Source organism: Bison bison, unplaced genomic scaffold (assembly GCF_000754665.1).
Source record: "Bison bison bison isolate TAMUID 2011002044 unplaced genomic scaffold, Bison_UMD1.0 scf7180017864178, whole genome shotgun sequence".
NCBI classification, from domain to species: domain Eukaryota; kingdom Metazoa; phylum Chordata; class Mammalia; order Artiodactyla; family Bovidae; genus Bison; species Bison bison.
The window spans coordinates 1,554,536-1,569,794 of record NW_011494750.1 but is presented as its reverse complement, the minus strand read 5'-3'; the positions used below and the strand labels follow the sequence as shown (position 1 = coordinate 1,569,794).

The 15,259-nt window shown below is 44.6% G+C and overlaps 1 protein-coding gene across 1 annotated transcript in view; it reads left to right on the top strand.

Moving 5' to 3' along the window:
* The window catches only part of AMBRA1 (autophagy/beclin-1 regulator 1), a 173,299-nt gene that overhangs the window by 20,926 nt on the left and 137,114 nt on the right, over positions 1-15,259 (top strand). Inside the window, exons 2-8 of the mRNA XM_010842452.1 lie at positions 10,487-10,740; positions 11,118-11,176; positions 11,657-11,840; positions 12,451-12,623; positions 13,610-13,676; positions 14,233-14,379; positions 14,650-15,257. Coding sequence (XP_010840754.1) covers positions 10,606-10,740; positions 11,118-11,176; positions 11,657-11,840; positions 12,451-12,623; positions 13,610-13,676; positions 14,233-14,379; positions 14,650-15,257 — 1,373 coding nt within the window. The 5' untranslated portion in view covers positions 10,487-10,605. The remainder of the gene's footprint in view (positions 1-10,486; positions 10,741-11,117; positions 11,177-11,656; positions 11,841-12,450; positions 12,624-13,609; positions 13,677-14,232; positions 14,380-14,649; positions 15,258-15,259) is intronic.

Below are 15,259 nucleotides of genomic sequence, written 5' to 3'. Positions count from 1 at the left end.
TGGACCCACGTCCCCTGCATTGCAAGGTGAATTCTTAACCACTGGATCACCAGAGAAGTCCTCCACTAGCATTTTATTAATATTTCTAGTCTTTGGCTGCTGCTTTGGCTTTGTATTAATTTTGATTGTATAGGTCTTGATTCCATCAAATTAGTTGCTTTTAGTATGTGAGGTGATTAATTAGAGGTAGGTACTCTCTGTTTCTGCTTCATAGCCAGTGTAGTTTCCTTTGCACTTTCAGAGCTGCGTGTGCCAGACTTCTTTGTGCAAAGTCCTGTTATTGTGTATTCTGGTTATTGTTGGTTCCTAACTTGCCTTTTACTTTGAAAAGTTGTAATCTTGCCTTGAGCTTTTTGTAACTCCTGAGATATTCCAGAGATATTATTCCTTAAGATAGGAAGAGAGGGTGTTACTACTTTCAGTTTTTATACGTGGAGTGTGATTTGTCCAAGATTATGTAACACGTCAGTGGTAGAAATCAGTCATAGAAGCTTCTAATCTCTTAGTCTTAGCTTTACCCATTAAATCACATCACTTTTATATCCAGCACTCTCAAGCTCAGAATATACAGTAGCCCATATTCCCAGCCCTGCTATGAGTCGGACACGACTGAGCGACTTCGCTTTCACTTTTCACTTTCATGCATTGGTGAAGGAAATGGCAACCCACTCCAGTGTTCTTACCTGGAGAATCCCAGGGACCGGGGAGCCTGGTGGGCTGCCGTCTATGGGGTTGCACAGAATCGGACACAACTGAAGCAACTTAGCAGCAGCAGCAGCAGCTCTCAGAAAATCCACTGCTTCTGTATTTTGTTATGAATGTGCCCTGTTTCAAATATGAGTATAAAGAAGCATTGTTACATGAGTATAAAAATTACAAAAGACTCCTGTTCTCCCTGGGGTATACAGTTTTTAGGTTTGGGTCCCACCCTCTTTCCCCCCAGTTAGGAGTGGTGGGGATAGATCTGAGCTGTGCATACTCTGTTGCCTGGCTCTCTCCTGATTCATGACACGTGCATGATAAAATGACTGGTTGAGATTAGATAATGGTACAAAGTTCTCTGGTTTTGGAGATATTTGACTTGTAGAAATTGAATTGATGACCTTGAACCATCAGCACCACCTATAACTGACCACATTTTTTTTTCACCGAGGTGTTGCTCTTTATGACAGTTTAGAGTTTGCTTTGGGGCTTCCCTCATAGCTGGATATAAATATACACACATTTCATTCTCTTCTGTACTAGGCACTGGGCTAAGTACTGGACTGGGATAGACATGTCCCAGAGTTTGTAGTCTAGTGAGGAAGAAAGAGCCCTAACAAGGAATTAGGTGCACTGGATATTAGGTAGGTAGTGTTTTAGTTATCTGTTGCTATGGAAAAACAACCTCAGTGGGTGTTTTTTCCAAAACTGGCAAGCATTTCTCCAAATCTCAGCAGCCACTGACTGGGTGTTCTACAGATTTAACTAGTTCTGACACACTCTACCTGGAGATAGCATCTGATCCCACAAGTTTAAGGGCTCAGTCCCATAGAACTGTACCACCTGGACTTCAGATGCTGATTGCAGGTCCAGGTTGTCACCTCTGCTTCTGATTGATGGCTTATAGGTGGGAGGTAACGCCCTGCTTGAGTTGGACTAATTTGATAGAGTGATTCACAGAACTCAGGCTTATACTTAGCAGTTTATTATAGAGGATTCAGATGAACAGCCAGATGAAGAGGTGCATAGGGCAAGATCTGGAAGGGTCTGAAACATAGGAGGTTCTGTCCTCATAGAACTAGGGTGTATCACCCTCCTGGCCTGTGAATGTGTTCACCAGTCTGGAAGGTCATCAAATCTTATTCAGTAGTTTTTATAGTGCTTAATCTCCCCGCCCATCTAACCCCTCTCCCCTTTCTTTTCCCTCTAATCACTTGGTTTTTCTGGTGACCAGCCCCATCCTGAGGCTTTCTAGGGTACCACCCTAAGTCAACCTATAAGTTTAAAAGAAGCTCCTTATGAATGACAGAAGATTTCTCTCACTCAGGAAATTTCAAGGGTTTTAGGAAATCTGTGCCAAAAGTGGGGACAAAGACCAAATGTGTATTTCTTATTATAAATCATAGTATCGCACCACTTCCAAATTTGTGGCTTAGGACGATCATGATTTGTTGCTTCTCACAACCCTGTGGTTTAGGAGTTTGGGCAGGGCTCGTCTGGTCGGCTCTTCTGCTCTGTGTCACATCTGTGGGGGTCGCTCACTCGTCTGTTTTCAGCTGGTGTCTGGGCTGGGTTAGACAGGACAACAGAGTTTCAACTCATTGGTCTCAGACCTTGATAGTCTTCAGTGTGGCCTCTCTCTAAGTAATGTCTTATCATCTAGGACCTCTCTATATGGCCTCTCTCTCCAGAGTGATGTCTTGAATTTCCTTGCAGCCTGGTGATTGGTTTCCAAGGGTGAAAGTGGATGTTGCCAAGCCTGGAATTGGCATATCATCACTTCTGCCACATTCTGTGGTCAACGCAAGTCACACGGTCAGCCCAGGTTCAGGGATATGTTCTTATTTCTCGATGGGTAGGGCAGCATGAGAGCAGGGCAGAAGAAACTGATGGAGACTGTCCTTGGAGAGGCTCTGTCACAGGCAGGCATACCAAGGTGTGGAGAATCCTAGCTCTGGCAGTGCAGGGAGGCCACTAGCACATGCATCTGTTTTGTGGATAAGAAAGGGCTCATACGGGGGGCTCTGCATGCAGGCTCTGCGTTTCCTTTTGCCTGGTGTGTTGATGTCATACTTCATGTTGGATGAAGGGGTAATGCACAGACATGACAGAGTTTGTTCAATCACATTCATTGTTGACTATGTTTTTTGAGATTTACGTTCTGTTCTGGTTGCCTTACAAAAGTAGATGTACTGTGGCATCGATCTCTATTTCCTGATAGGTAATTTTCTTACTTAGATGGAGTTCGTGGGTTTGTAGTGTAATTACATAGTAACTGAATTTCATGGTGTAGTTTTATTTGGTACTTTATCAAATTTATTTCTGGTTGAAGGTTTTAAAGTCCTCTTTTCTCCCAGAAATTATGTAAATAAATTGCTATAAAGGAAGGAGTGAGAATTTTTTATTTTCATTTTTCTTCAGCATCATTTTTTTTTTTCTCTTTTTTGGCTATACCCTGCAGCTTGTGAGATCTTAGTTCCCCAGCTGGGGATTGACCTGTGCCCTTGGGAGTGAAAGTGAGGTCTAGTCTAACCACTAGAGCACTAGGGAATTCCCCTCAGCATGATTCTTCAATTTCTTGACCTTTGGGGAAATGAACATTAAAAATACAAAGCAGGCTGATTTCCAGTTGATATGGTAAGACAGTGAAACATTGCTGGAGGGCCTGCTGTATGTGAGACTAGCATGTGAAGTAGGAGAGGCCTCAAGGGAGGTTTTGTGTCAGGCGGTAAGGAGTGTTCTGTAGTGATGAAGCGTGTAGACCAGCCAGACTGCCTGGGTTTGGATTCTGAACCCACCGCTGACCGTGTGACTTGTTCTCTTAGGGCCTCGTGTATCTGAGGATTATAAGTGAGTTACTTTTTATGTAAAATGTAAAATGCAGTGGGAATGAATAAGATGATGAAAGTGTTGTTATTGTCTTAACCACTCTCTTGAGATTTTCTTATTATTTTTTTAAAGGGGACAGTAGTAAGATATCTTTAATACAAAATGAGTTGGAGACCTTTGCAATGGACAGTCTCAATTTGCTTAGAATAATTTTCTTTATTTTGGCTGATTTTTATTTTTTTTTAGAATTGCATACTTATTTATTCATTTATTTTTGGCTGCGCCACACAGCATGCGGGATCTTCCCTGACCAGGGATTGAACCAGGGATCAAACCAGCGTCCCCTGCATTGGGAACATAGAGTCTTAACCAGTGGGCCGCCAGGGAAGTCCCTGGCTGATTGTTTATAGGACTTTGTGGCCTTAAATATATTTTTCTTATTGCCATTCTGTAATTCTTCATTATAGAAAGAAGGTATTATTTGGTACAAGCACTGGAATTATATGATAGCAAGCACTTTTCATTTGGTAAGTCTTTTAATCCTAGTGGTAATCCTATCATATACATGCTGCGTTTTACAGATGATGAAACTGGAGTACAAGGAAGTTAAATAACTATTCCAAGAAACTGTCATATACTGAGAAAATGGGCTTCCCTGGTGGCTCAGGGGCTTCCCTGGTGGCTCAGACGGTGAAGACTCTGCCTGCAATGCAGGAGACCCAGGTTCAGCCTCTGGGTCGGGAAGATTCCCCTGGAGAAGGGAATGGCTGCCCACTCCAGTGTTCTCGTCTGGAGAATCCCATGAACACAGGAGCCTGGCGAGCTACATACAGTCCATGGGGTTGCAGAGAGTCTGACACGACTCAGTGTTGAACACTTCACCGAGAAAGTGACAGAGCTGGGTTCAATTGGCCTGTCAGGACCCGTATATAAATCTACTACACTGTCTCTTATTTAGAAATTGTGGATAAAAAGATTAAACATTGAAGTTTCTCTATGTAGACTTAAGCCACAGTTAGCAGTTTGGTATATCCTAGGATCTCCTTTAGCAGTCTGCACGCAGTTCAAGTAATAGTTGAAATTTTTATGTCTCCAGATATGTCTCCCTTCAGAATTTGTTACCTGTTTTACAGTTCTAGATTTGTGATGCTTCGCCCCAGATTCCCTGCCCCACTCCCACACTCAGTCTACTCCAAGAGTTGGGCAGGAGCTGTGTAGAGGCAGGGATGGTTGCTGCTACGGTGCTTACATTTTGGACTTGGATCATATATGGCATCCTAAGAAGTGTCCTGAAATGCCCTGTAGAAAGTCCTATTGATGAAAACAAAACTGCTAGTTTTTGAAGTTTTTTAGAAAACCCTTTAGAAAAACCCTGTGTATTTCCACCCACATGGAGTTTCTAAAGAGTACTTGGATACTTGTAGGCCTCTAATTAAAGGTCTGACGTTTGTAGTTAATTTTCCAGTTCTTGGGAGAACTTTACTTATGCAGGTGATCCTAGATTGAGTAAAGGATTTTTTTTTTCCTTTTAAAGAGCTAACCTTGGGTTGAATCCTGATTTTTTTTTTTTGTTTTTTGCTATACATTGGCGTTACATGGCTGATTTGACTCTTAGACTTTGCCTACATGGGCACAGTGAAGTGGGGAGAGATGCAGTTACTCAAATAAATGAGGTCATTGGCCTGCATTCTCACAGTCCCTTCCAAGCCTAATAACTTTCTGATTCATACCCTTGGAATGCTATTGGTAGGGAAGATTTGGGGTGTGAATTATTGGCCAGGTTTTACAGATACAGCTCAAAGTCACTGAATCTATTTTAATTCACTTTTTATGTATAAGTAGCCCATATCTCATTTAATTATGTTTTGCCACACAAATAAATGCTTTTCCTTTAATTTGTTGTCTGGTAACAGCTCTGAAATGTTTTTTAAGCAATCTGCTTCCGTTTGGAATCATGGCATCACAGGTCTCAGATTTTATTGATAGCTGGGCACACTGTTTGGTGAGGGAAACCATGGTGAACCCCAAAGAGGATTCAGTAATGACAGTAATAGCAGAGTTCTTAATGCTCCACCATGCTTTTCTTAGAGCCTCACAGCAACTTGATGAGGCCAGTAGCATGATTCCTGTTTACAGAGGAGGCAGCCAAGTCTCAAAGAGCTTAAATAATTTGTCCAAAGTCATATTGCTAGAAGGGGGAGTGAAATTGCTAGCATAATAAGGTGATCAAATTGCAAGGGGAAGGGCTTCCCTGATTGCCCAGTGGTAAAGAATCCACCGGTGCAGGAGACACAAGTTCAATCCCTGGTCCAGGAAGAGCCCACAGGCTGCAGAGCTACTAAGCCTGCACACCACAACTGTTGAGCCTGTGCTCTGGAGCCCGGGAGCTGCAACTGCTGAGCCCACGTGCCGCCACAACTGAAGCCGGAGCACCCTAGAGCCAGTGCTCTGCAGCAGGAGAAACCACCGCAGTGGGGAGGCTGTGTGTTGCTACTAGAGAGTAGTCCCCGATTGCTGAGACTAGAAAAGCCCACACAGCACTGGCGACCCAGCACAGCCATACATAAATAATTTTTTTTTTTTTAATGTCAAGGGGAACCTATAAGTCTAACTTTAGTTTCCACTGGGTTGTGCATAAATCTTAGTGACTTTTTTTTTTTGGGTCGGGGGGGGGGGCGGCCATGCAATGTGGCATGTGGGATCTTAGTTCCCCACCCAGGGATCGAACTCATGCCCCCAGCATTGGAAATGGAATTGTAACCGCTGGACCACCAGAGAAGTCCCCTCTAGGTGATTTTTATAAGTGGTTGTTAAGTATAACCTTAACAACCTTTCAGGGTTTCCTCCCCATCTTTTTAGAGTTCTGGGTCGTGTTACGGGGAAGTGGTTAGAGATGGGGGTGGGTGGATCTTGGCGTTTGTGTTGCGTACGTACCCTAATCGTGTCCTGGTTGTACGTGGGCACGGCTTTCGGTGGTTGCGAACTGACTTGGGGGCCGGTGTAACGGTGTCACAAAGACTGTTCTTGGCATCTTTTGTCCCAGTCTAGCTTAAGGGACAGATCAGGAAACTTGTCTTTCTCCTTTTTAAAGAGAGGAATGAAAACCACACTTGACTGGGACTTCCTCAGCCACGGGCCCGCCCAGCTGCAGTTTGATTTAGCTTCTGTTCTTTATGGAGAACAAAGTAGAATTTCTTCTCATGCGGCTGTTAGGAGTGTATCAGGAGAAGGCCCCTTATCCTTTTAAAGAAACAGAGCAAATATTTTTTTTCCGACAAAAGAGAGACTGTGAAGTTGTTTTAGTCCCTTCGACTTCTCGCCGTCCCTCAGACTTCTCTTCTTTGAACCGTTGGTGTGTTTAGGTCTCTGGGAAGTGGTAGACGGGCTCTGTGGTAATCCCGAGCTTTAGTTTTTGAGTTTTCTTGATAACTGGTATTTGTAGCAGCTCTTCCCTTGTCCTTCTGGTTCGTGTAGGAACTTAAGATTGCATCACAGTTTTCTGAATCACCGGTGTCTGTGACCTGTATTCTTCCTCTTGAGTTACATGAGGTCAGAAGGTCAGATTTTTTTTTTTTTTTGAAATTGGATTGTTGCTGTTTTCACCACATATTATAAGATTATAAATGGTTTAAATATGTTTCTCTCAAAGTACTTTTAACGTTGCACCATAGGACAACACTGGGTTTTCCTGGTTGCTCAGATGGTAAAGAATCCGCCTGCAGTGCGGGAGACCTGGGTTCAATCCCTGGGTGGGGAAGATGCCCTGGAGGAGGGCATGGCAACCCATTCCAGTATTCTTGCCTGGAGAATCCCCATGGACAGAGGAGCCTGGCAGGCTACAGTCCATGGGGTCGCGAAGAGTCGGCCACGACTGAGCGACTAAACACAGCACTGTTAGGAGCCCTCAGAACTCATTTCTGCTGAAGACCTCTAAATTAAGTAAAAGAATGATTGGCTGTAAGAAAAATTACAGGCTCAGTTGAGGATTAAAGTGAATGGATGGGAACTGTATTTCTGCCACCTTCCTGGTTAGTAATTATTCAGCTTTGTGGCAGTTTCACTTCCAGACTTTTGGTTTTGAACCCTGAGTTGTCAGTCACCAAGGAGACAATTTCCTTTGAGTTAGTTCGTCCTTAGCTTTTGCGGGAGGCTGGCTGGCACCGTGTTGGCACAGTCAGTGTGTGCATCCTTACATTTGTGTGCTGCTGGTGGGTGAGAACTGTGCTCCGAGGATACAGGCTGGAGTGTGTTCCTTAGTCACTCCTGACGAACTTTGTGCCATATGCAGCTAGGAACTCAGAGTTACATCTTTCTGTAGGCTCCTTCCGACTTTCTATTTTAATGTTCCAAAGAGAAATCTCATTTCGGCACAGGCAAATAAGTATTTTCCCTACTGTATTTGGATGTGTCTTATTGTGTACTTTTTAGATTGCAACCTTTCCTGAAATGTAAAGAGTTTATTATTGTTTGACTTTTTACAATAAGCAGTTATTACTTTTTAAATTTAAAAATCAACAGTGCCTTTTCTGATGATGAAGTCATCTATAATCCTACCACCCAAAGAGAACCATGGTTAATGCTTTTTATAATTTTTTGCATCATTATTCTTAAAGTTTTTTTAAAAAACAAAATTGAGATCACACTGTATATATAAATTTTATGTTTTGTCTTTATCATTTAACATTTTCTTCACATCATCAAATATTTTAAGAATAAAGTTTGAATAGGTAATTTAAAAAATGAAAATGACAAAATGGGAACACTGAGAAGTCCAGCTTCCATCTTTGTCTCTGGTCACCTTGTCCCTTCAGTCTCAAATAAATGCCCATTAGTTTCTCCTCTTTTTCAAAAGGTAGCCTTGCTATATATATTGTTCTGCTGCTTGCTTTTCCCCACTCTGAACAATGTATCTTGAAGATCTTTTGTTATCAATACCCAGAGAATCTTCCTTATTATAGGTTAGTCATCTCGTCCTCTTTAGACGGGCACTTGGGTTGTCCCCAGTTTTTACTATTACAGATAATAAGTAGTAATTAAGGAAAAAATTAAGCATTTACTCTACTTCAGTTATTAAGGGAAAATTCTTTCCAAAAGAATGCCACTAATGTAGAAATAATGATGGAATTGGAAAATCAACATATTCCAGCCCCCAAATGAAATAATTTACGAAGGAATCATCAGTAACTGCTGAACTATGAAGCAAAAGGTTGACGAGGAACAGCATTTCACATGGTGCCAAACATTAGCCGCAGGTTGCTTACTGTAAAGGAGGAAACATACCTTTATAGAGCTCTGGCTGTTAAGACTCGATCAGGTGATCAGGTTTTGCCAGACGATCGTGTAGCTTACCAGGTCTCACCGAGTGGAGCAGTTGAGAGCACGATGGGCTGCCTTGTGAGGGACGTAGGTAGCATCACCTGTGAAGCATCCTTTCCTGAGCCTCTCAACCTCGATCGAGTCAGTGTTTACAGGAGGTGTTAGGGGTAGAGAGGCAAGCTGAATGGCACTGCGGGGAAATAATCAGACGTAACTGAGATGTAACAGTCAGCTGCAAGTCAACAAGTCACCTGTCTGGTCTTTTTAGGAAGCTTGTGTTGTAAACAAACAAACCATAGACAAAACCAACCAGAATAAAACTTGGAGGCCATTCTAGAATAAAAGAGGCTAAAGAGACATCATCCAGATTCATTTCTTGAGCCTTGATTGGGTTCTGGATTTTTTTTTTTTTTTAAACCACTATTAAAGACACTTTTGGGAGTATTTTTTGGTGTATTAAAGGCACAAATGATAATGGTGGCAATAGTGTAGTTATGAAGCTAAATGTCCTCATTCGTAGGAAATGCACAGTGAGGTCTATAGGGTTAGGCTGTCCCCATGCCTGCTGCAGTGGTTCACAGGAAAATTAAAAGGGACCCTTCTATATCTCTATCCATGGAGACAGATGAGGCAAATTTGACAATATATTAACAGTTCTTGAGTCTTAAGTAATGAGCAGTATGTGTTTATTCTACTGTGTTCTCAACTTTTCTATTTGAATTTTTTCATAGCAGAGTTGAAGAAACAGTGCCGCAATGAATAACAATTATATATGTATTTTCAGATTTCTTTAATTTTCACGTGTGTTTGTTTTGCTGCTAGTTGACATTTTAGTGGAATTTGTGTTTATTTTGTGACAGTTTTATACCGTTAAGGCTTGCAGTGGATGATTAAAAAGGAAATAAAAGTTTTTCTTCTTCTTCCTCCTCTATCCTCTATTCCAGAACTTGAGTGGAGATGAGAAAAAGAGAATGAGAAAGGTACCTCAAAGTAGTTCTGTGCTCTTGCTTTTAGGCAGGAGATAGAACTGAAGCTAGTACATAAGAACCATACCTCAAGTAATACCTTTTGAAATCAGTAACCCATCCTTTGCCTTGGAGGCTGCCCAAGTGATCAGAGGGGTCCTAGCAGTTAGGCAGGCAGCACGGCACAGAGCTGGGAGTGCAAATACCGTGTTGTGATTTGTCTTGTTTTTGACACGGTTTTAGCCCTTTTGTTTAGTAGTAAAAGCTCTTGATTGCCTGATAAAAAGAATTAACTCCTTTTGACAGTGGTCTGTTTTTGAAGTTCTGTTTTTCCCCTTGGCTGCACTGGGTCTTAGTTGTGGCATATGGGATCTAGTTCACCAACAGAGATCAGACCCGAGCCTGCGCTGGGAGTCAGGAGTCTTAGCCACTGGACCACCAGAGAAGTCCCTTTCTGTTTTTTAGATACAAGGCTGAGCTATGGAGGATGGAAGAGGAATTTAAGGGTGAAATATTCTTGGACGAAAAGTTACGGAAGAAGCGGCTTTTCTGAGAAGGTGTCATTACACATGAAGAGAATAGTACTTTCGTCTCTAAACTAGAGTCGTATTTGAGGTGGGAACTTCCTCTGATTGCAGAATAGATGCTCTTTGACATTAAATGTCTTACCTTAGATTTCCATGAAGACAACTTACAAGGATCTGAATGGCCTCAGTTTAGCTGCTTCGGCGTGTGGAGCTGTTGCTCGCTCCTCCTCTTCCCGTGCCTGGTGTGAGAGTGCTTACTGAGCGCCATGAAGGTTGTTCCAGAGAAGAATGCTGTCCGGATTCTCTGGGGGAGAGAACGGGGCACTCGGACCTTTGGAGCTCAGCGACTTCTGCAGGAGCTGGTTGAAGATAAAACCCGGTGTATGAAATGGGAGGGCAAGGTAAGAACACTGGTTATTTTTCACATAGGATTTGTAGGGATGATAGTAGAATGAGGCCTTAGAGTGAGTTAATGACACAGAGCTGGCACACAGTTTATTTTGTGTAGCAGAACTGATATATCTAACTTAGGTTTTTTGTTGTTTTGGGGTGTTGTGTTTTTGTGTTTACAAATCCGGATGGGCTAGAAATATCTTTTTCCTTTGCAGCTAGATTTCCTGAAGGTAATTTAGATTTATCTCTCTCAATTTGTAGCTTGATCGTTGTCTCCAGTTTTTCAGCTTATACTGTAAAATCTCTGTAGAATGGTGCTTTTGAGATAGAGTGAGCCATAGTTTATAAGTAATGTGTTTTAACTTTTGTTTGTTTTATTTCTCAGAGAGTAGAACTGCCGGATAGTCCACGCTCCACCTTTTTATTGGCCTTCAGCCCAGACAGGTACCTAGTTCTTACCTAAGCTTTACCTGAGACTTGCGGTAGCGTTGGTTTCTGTGTATTTTGCTGAGCTTCATGCAAGTGAAATCCCTGAAGACTCTTTGAGTCACTGTATGAACAGAACTTTGCCAGTGTTATCAGAAAGGGGGGAAATAGATGACCAGTGCTAGCCATTAAAATAATGGGAATAAACAAAGGAACCTGTGAAACGTCGAGGATCAAAACTTGGAAAGATTCTCAATCCTTTGCCTGTGTGATATAGGCCACTAATAGCATAATAATTTTCCCTGCTGGAAAAAGTATTCTTTTGAAGGGGTTATGTGTCGTTTAGGGACAGAATGGAGAAGCCAAAAGCTTTTAAAGATGAGAATGTTTCTGTTGTTAGGAAAGCCCAAGGTGTTGTTTTCCCTGTGGGGATGGGGAATGAGTATCAGTTTCCCTCCCGCGTTCTCTACATTGGCTTCCTCCTCCTTGATTCCCTAGGACTCTCTTGGCTTCCACTCACGTAAACCATAACATCTATATCACGGAAGTGAAGACGGGCAAGTGTGTTCACTCTCTGATTGGACACCGCCGCACGCCGTGGTGTGTCACGTTTCATCCCACCATCTCGGGCCTCATCGCTTCTGGCTGCCTAGATGGGGAGGTTCGGATCTGGGATTTACACGTAAGCGTTTCCTTTTCTTTGGTACTCTAGATGCAGAGGCTTATTTACCCTTGCATTCTTGACTCTGAAGGAGAGACTGGCCATGTTCCAGGACCGTCCCTGGGTACTTAATAGTTACTGTTCACTTACTGAGAGGGAGTCGAGCCCACAGTGCTCCATTTCAAGATGAACACCCTGTAACTGTCTGCCCATGGTGACAAGGCACCGGACGTGCTGAGACGTCTTCAGGGTGGATTTCTCTTTTCTTGGATCAAGGATTGTACTGTTTTTCTGATCACGATCGTCAAAGCAGTGTGCTCCTTGTCCTGGAGACTGGCTAGTGGGCTGTTGTGTACCGTGGTATGCACCAAAGCTTGAGTCTTCACGGACTATAGAAACAGGTGCTCATTGCTTATACATTGTAGATAACAGAACTGAATTGACAGTAATGTTTTTCTGGTAAATTTGGTGACACTGCCAGATCACTGGTTTTGTATCTGGTTTTCAGAAGACATATTTAAAGTAGGCCCTACAAGTAGTCATTTTACTCGACCTGGACCCTTTTTTTGAAATTGACTTATTTCGCTGGCAGCTTGTAACTTGAGAATGCCTTGGATTTGTTCATTCACAGGGTGGCAGTGAGAGCTGGTTCACAGATAGCAACAATGCCATTGCCTCCCTGGCTTTCCACCCCACGGCTCAGCTTCTGCTGATTGCCACTGCCAGTGAGATCCACTTCTGGGACTGGAGTCGCCGGGAACCCTTTGCCGTGGTGAAGACAGCTAGCGAGATGGAACGGGTCCGGTGAGCAGTCTGGGCACCAGCAGTGTCTGGCATAGGATTAACATGTGGAGAACATTTAAGGGTGCTTTCGCCCCAAGAGATAGATTGTTATCTCTGTATTATCCCAGCTCAGGGCAGGGGTGTTATCCCTGTGGCTCTTCATACTTTTTAAACTGTTGGCCAGTCAGCTGGGAAGCAGTGCATGTTGTTCATTTCAGCTGTTCCTTATTGGCCTCATCTTCAGGTCTTTGTAGATGAAGGCCTTTAGAATCTTTTTTAGGTTCAAAGCTATCTGGTTTGGGATAAAGGCTTTTTTTTTGTTTGTTTGTTTTGAACCTTAAAAGGTGTTCAGGTGGTGGGGAGCTTGGTGGGTAAATTGCTCACCCCGGGTTTTCTGTTAGTCACAATGGAAAGTGGAGATGTAGAGAGATATCAAGTCTGCTAATACTGCCATACGTGGCCTTCAAAGTCAGCGCACATACCGCCTGAACCGAAGCCGAGGCTCTGAATCCCTTTGGGCCTCTTGGTGTTGCCATTGGATCTTCACTAATTTTCTAGCCTCAGGTGGGTTGCTTGACACCGGGACTGTTCCTTGTCACCAGCCCTCATGCTTCTCGCCAGTGTAGCAGCTGTGTGAGGGGAGGCGCGGACCTGTGGCAGAGTATGGAAGCGTCCTCTGCTTTACCATTATGATGGGCTCTTGGCCGTGAGCGGCTGTGTGCTTAATGTAGCTGCTTCCTGAGATGGAAGCCCAGGGGTGTTCTTGAAATTATTTTTTGTGAAATGTATTCCCTTATTCTGGCAGGTGTGAGGATGCAACAGGAAGGAGTGAGCTTTAGTATTTTAATCGGTTTTGAAAGTTTTGGAAGTCTCTAGCATTAGGTGGATGCCTGGGTAAATCCCACAGTTGTCAGTAACGATCACTAGAAATTTTCTGCCGGGTTTCCTTTCCTCAGTTAACAGAATTTCTCTCTCCATGTCTCTGTCCGTTTCTTCTGTGTTTTCAGTCTGGTGAGATTTGATCCTCTTGGACACTACTTACTCACAGCAATTGTTAACCCCTCTAATCAGCAGGTAAGTTAGTCAGCAGGTCCAGCTCCATCTAAACTGTGGGTTGTTTGCTGAAGTAGTGCTCGGATTCTGATGGTATTGGACTTTAATTTTCAACGTCTGAGTGTTTCTTTCCAGTCAAGATTTAAAACTAGCCGCAGACCATATTCAAAGTTAGAACTGTAGGTCTTGACAGGGGAGTCCATTCCGAAACCCCCGAGTGATAGTCCCAGTAGAAGTAACCAGACTGCGTCGGATAACTTGTTGTTCGGGTGCCTTTGGCTGGTTGACGTCTTGCTTCCCCTCACAGCCTCCGTGTCACGGAAATGCCTATTGTAAGAGAATTGGGTTGCCAGCTGAACTCGTTGAGAAATGTTGCTAGTTGCAAGTGAATGATTTGATACCATATGATGATTCCGAATCTGGACTCCGTTAGTTCTCAGTGCTTCAAGGGTGGCATTGTTGCCTCTCTAGAATGTGTGTTGTCCTTGGATGATTATCAGTAATTTCTCTGGATTTACCTGGAAGTTCTACCTAACTGCCTGGTTCTGCCCCTGCCCCACCTTGGTCCATGTTGCAGGGTGATGACGAACCAGAGATCCCCGTAGACGGAGCAGAACTGTCGCACTACCGTCAGCGGGCCCTCCTGCAGTCACAGCCCGTGCGCCGGACGCCTCTCCTCCACAATTTCCTGCACATGCTGTCCTCCCGCTCCTCTTGCATCCAGGTGGGAGAGCAAAGCACAGTGCAAGATCCTGCCACCCCCTCACCCCCACCGCCTCCCCCTCAGCCCTCCACGGAGCGCCCCAGGACTTCCGCTTACATCCGGCTCCGACAGCGGGTCAGTTACCCCACAGCCGAGTGCTGCCAGCACCTTGGGATCCTGTGCCTTTGCAGCCGCTGCTCGGGCACTCGAGTTCCTTCCCTCTTGCCACACCAGGACAGTGTCCCCCCTGCTTCTGCCAGGGCTACTACCCCTTCCTTTTCTTTTGTACAGACCGAGCCCTTCCACCCCCCGGAGCAGGCCTCGTCAGCGCCGCACGACCCGGGCCTCCTGAGCCGGCCGTCTGCCTTCAGTACGGTCCAGAGCAGCACCGCCGGCAACACGCTCCGCAACCTCAGCCTGGGTCCCCCGCGGCGCTCCCTGGGAGGCCCTCTGTCTGGCCACCCTTCCAGGTACCACCGGGACATAGCCTCCGGGCTGACGGGATCTGAATGGACCCGGACAGTGCTCAGTCTGAACTCTCGCTCCGAGGCGGAGTCCATGCCCCCGCCCAGGACCAGCGCCTCTTCGGTGAGTCTACTCTCTGTGCTGCGACAGCAGGAAGGTGGCTCTCAAGCCTCTGTGTACACTTCAGCCACAGAAGGGAGGGGTTTTCCAGCCTCGGGGTTGGCAGCTGAGTCAGATGGAGGGAACGGCTCCAGCCAAAACAACTCGGGCAGCATCCGCCACGAGCTTCAGTGTGACCTGAGACGCTTCTTTCTGGAGTATGACCGGCTTCAGGAGCTGGACCAGAGCCTCAGCGGGGAGGCCCCCCAGGCCCAGCAGGCCCAGGAAATGCTCAACAATAACCTTGAATCCGAACGGCCAGGGCCGTCCCACCAGC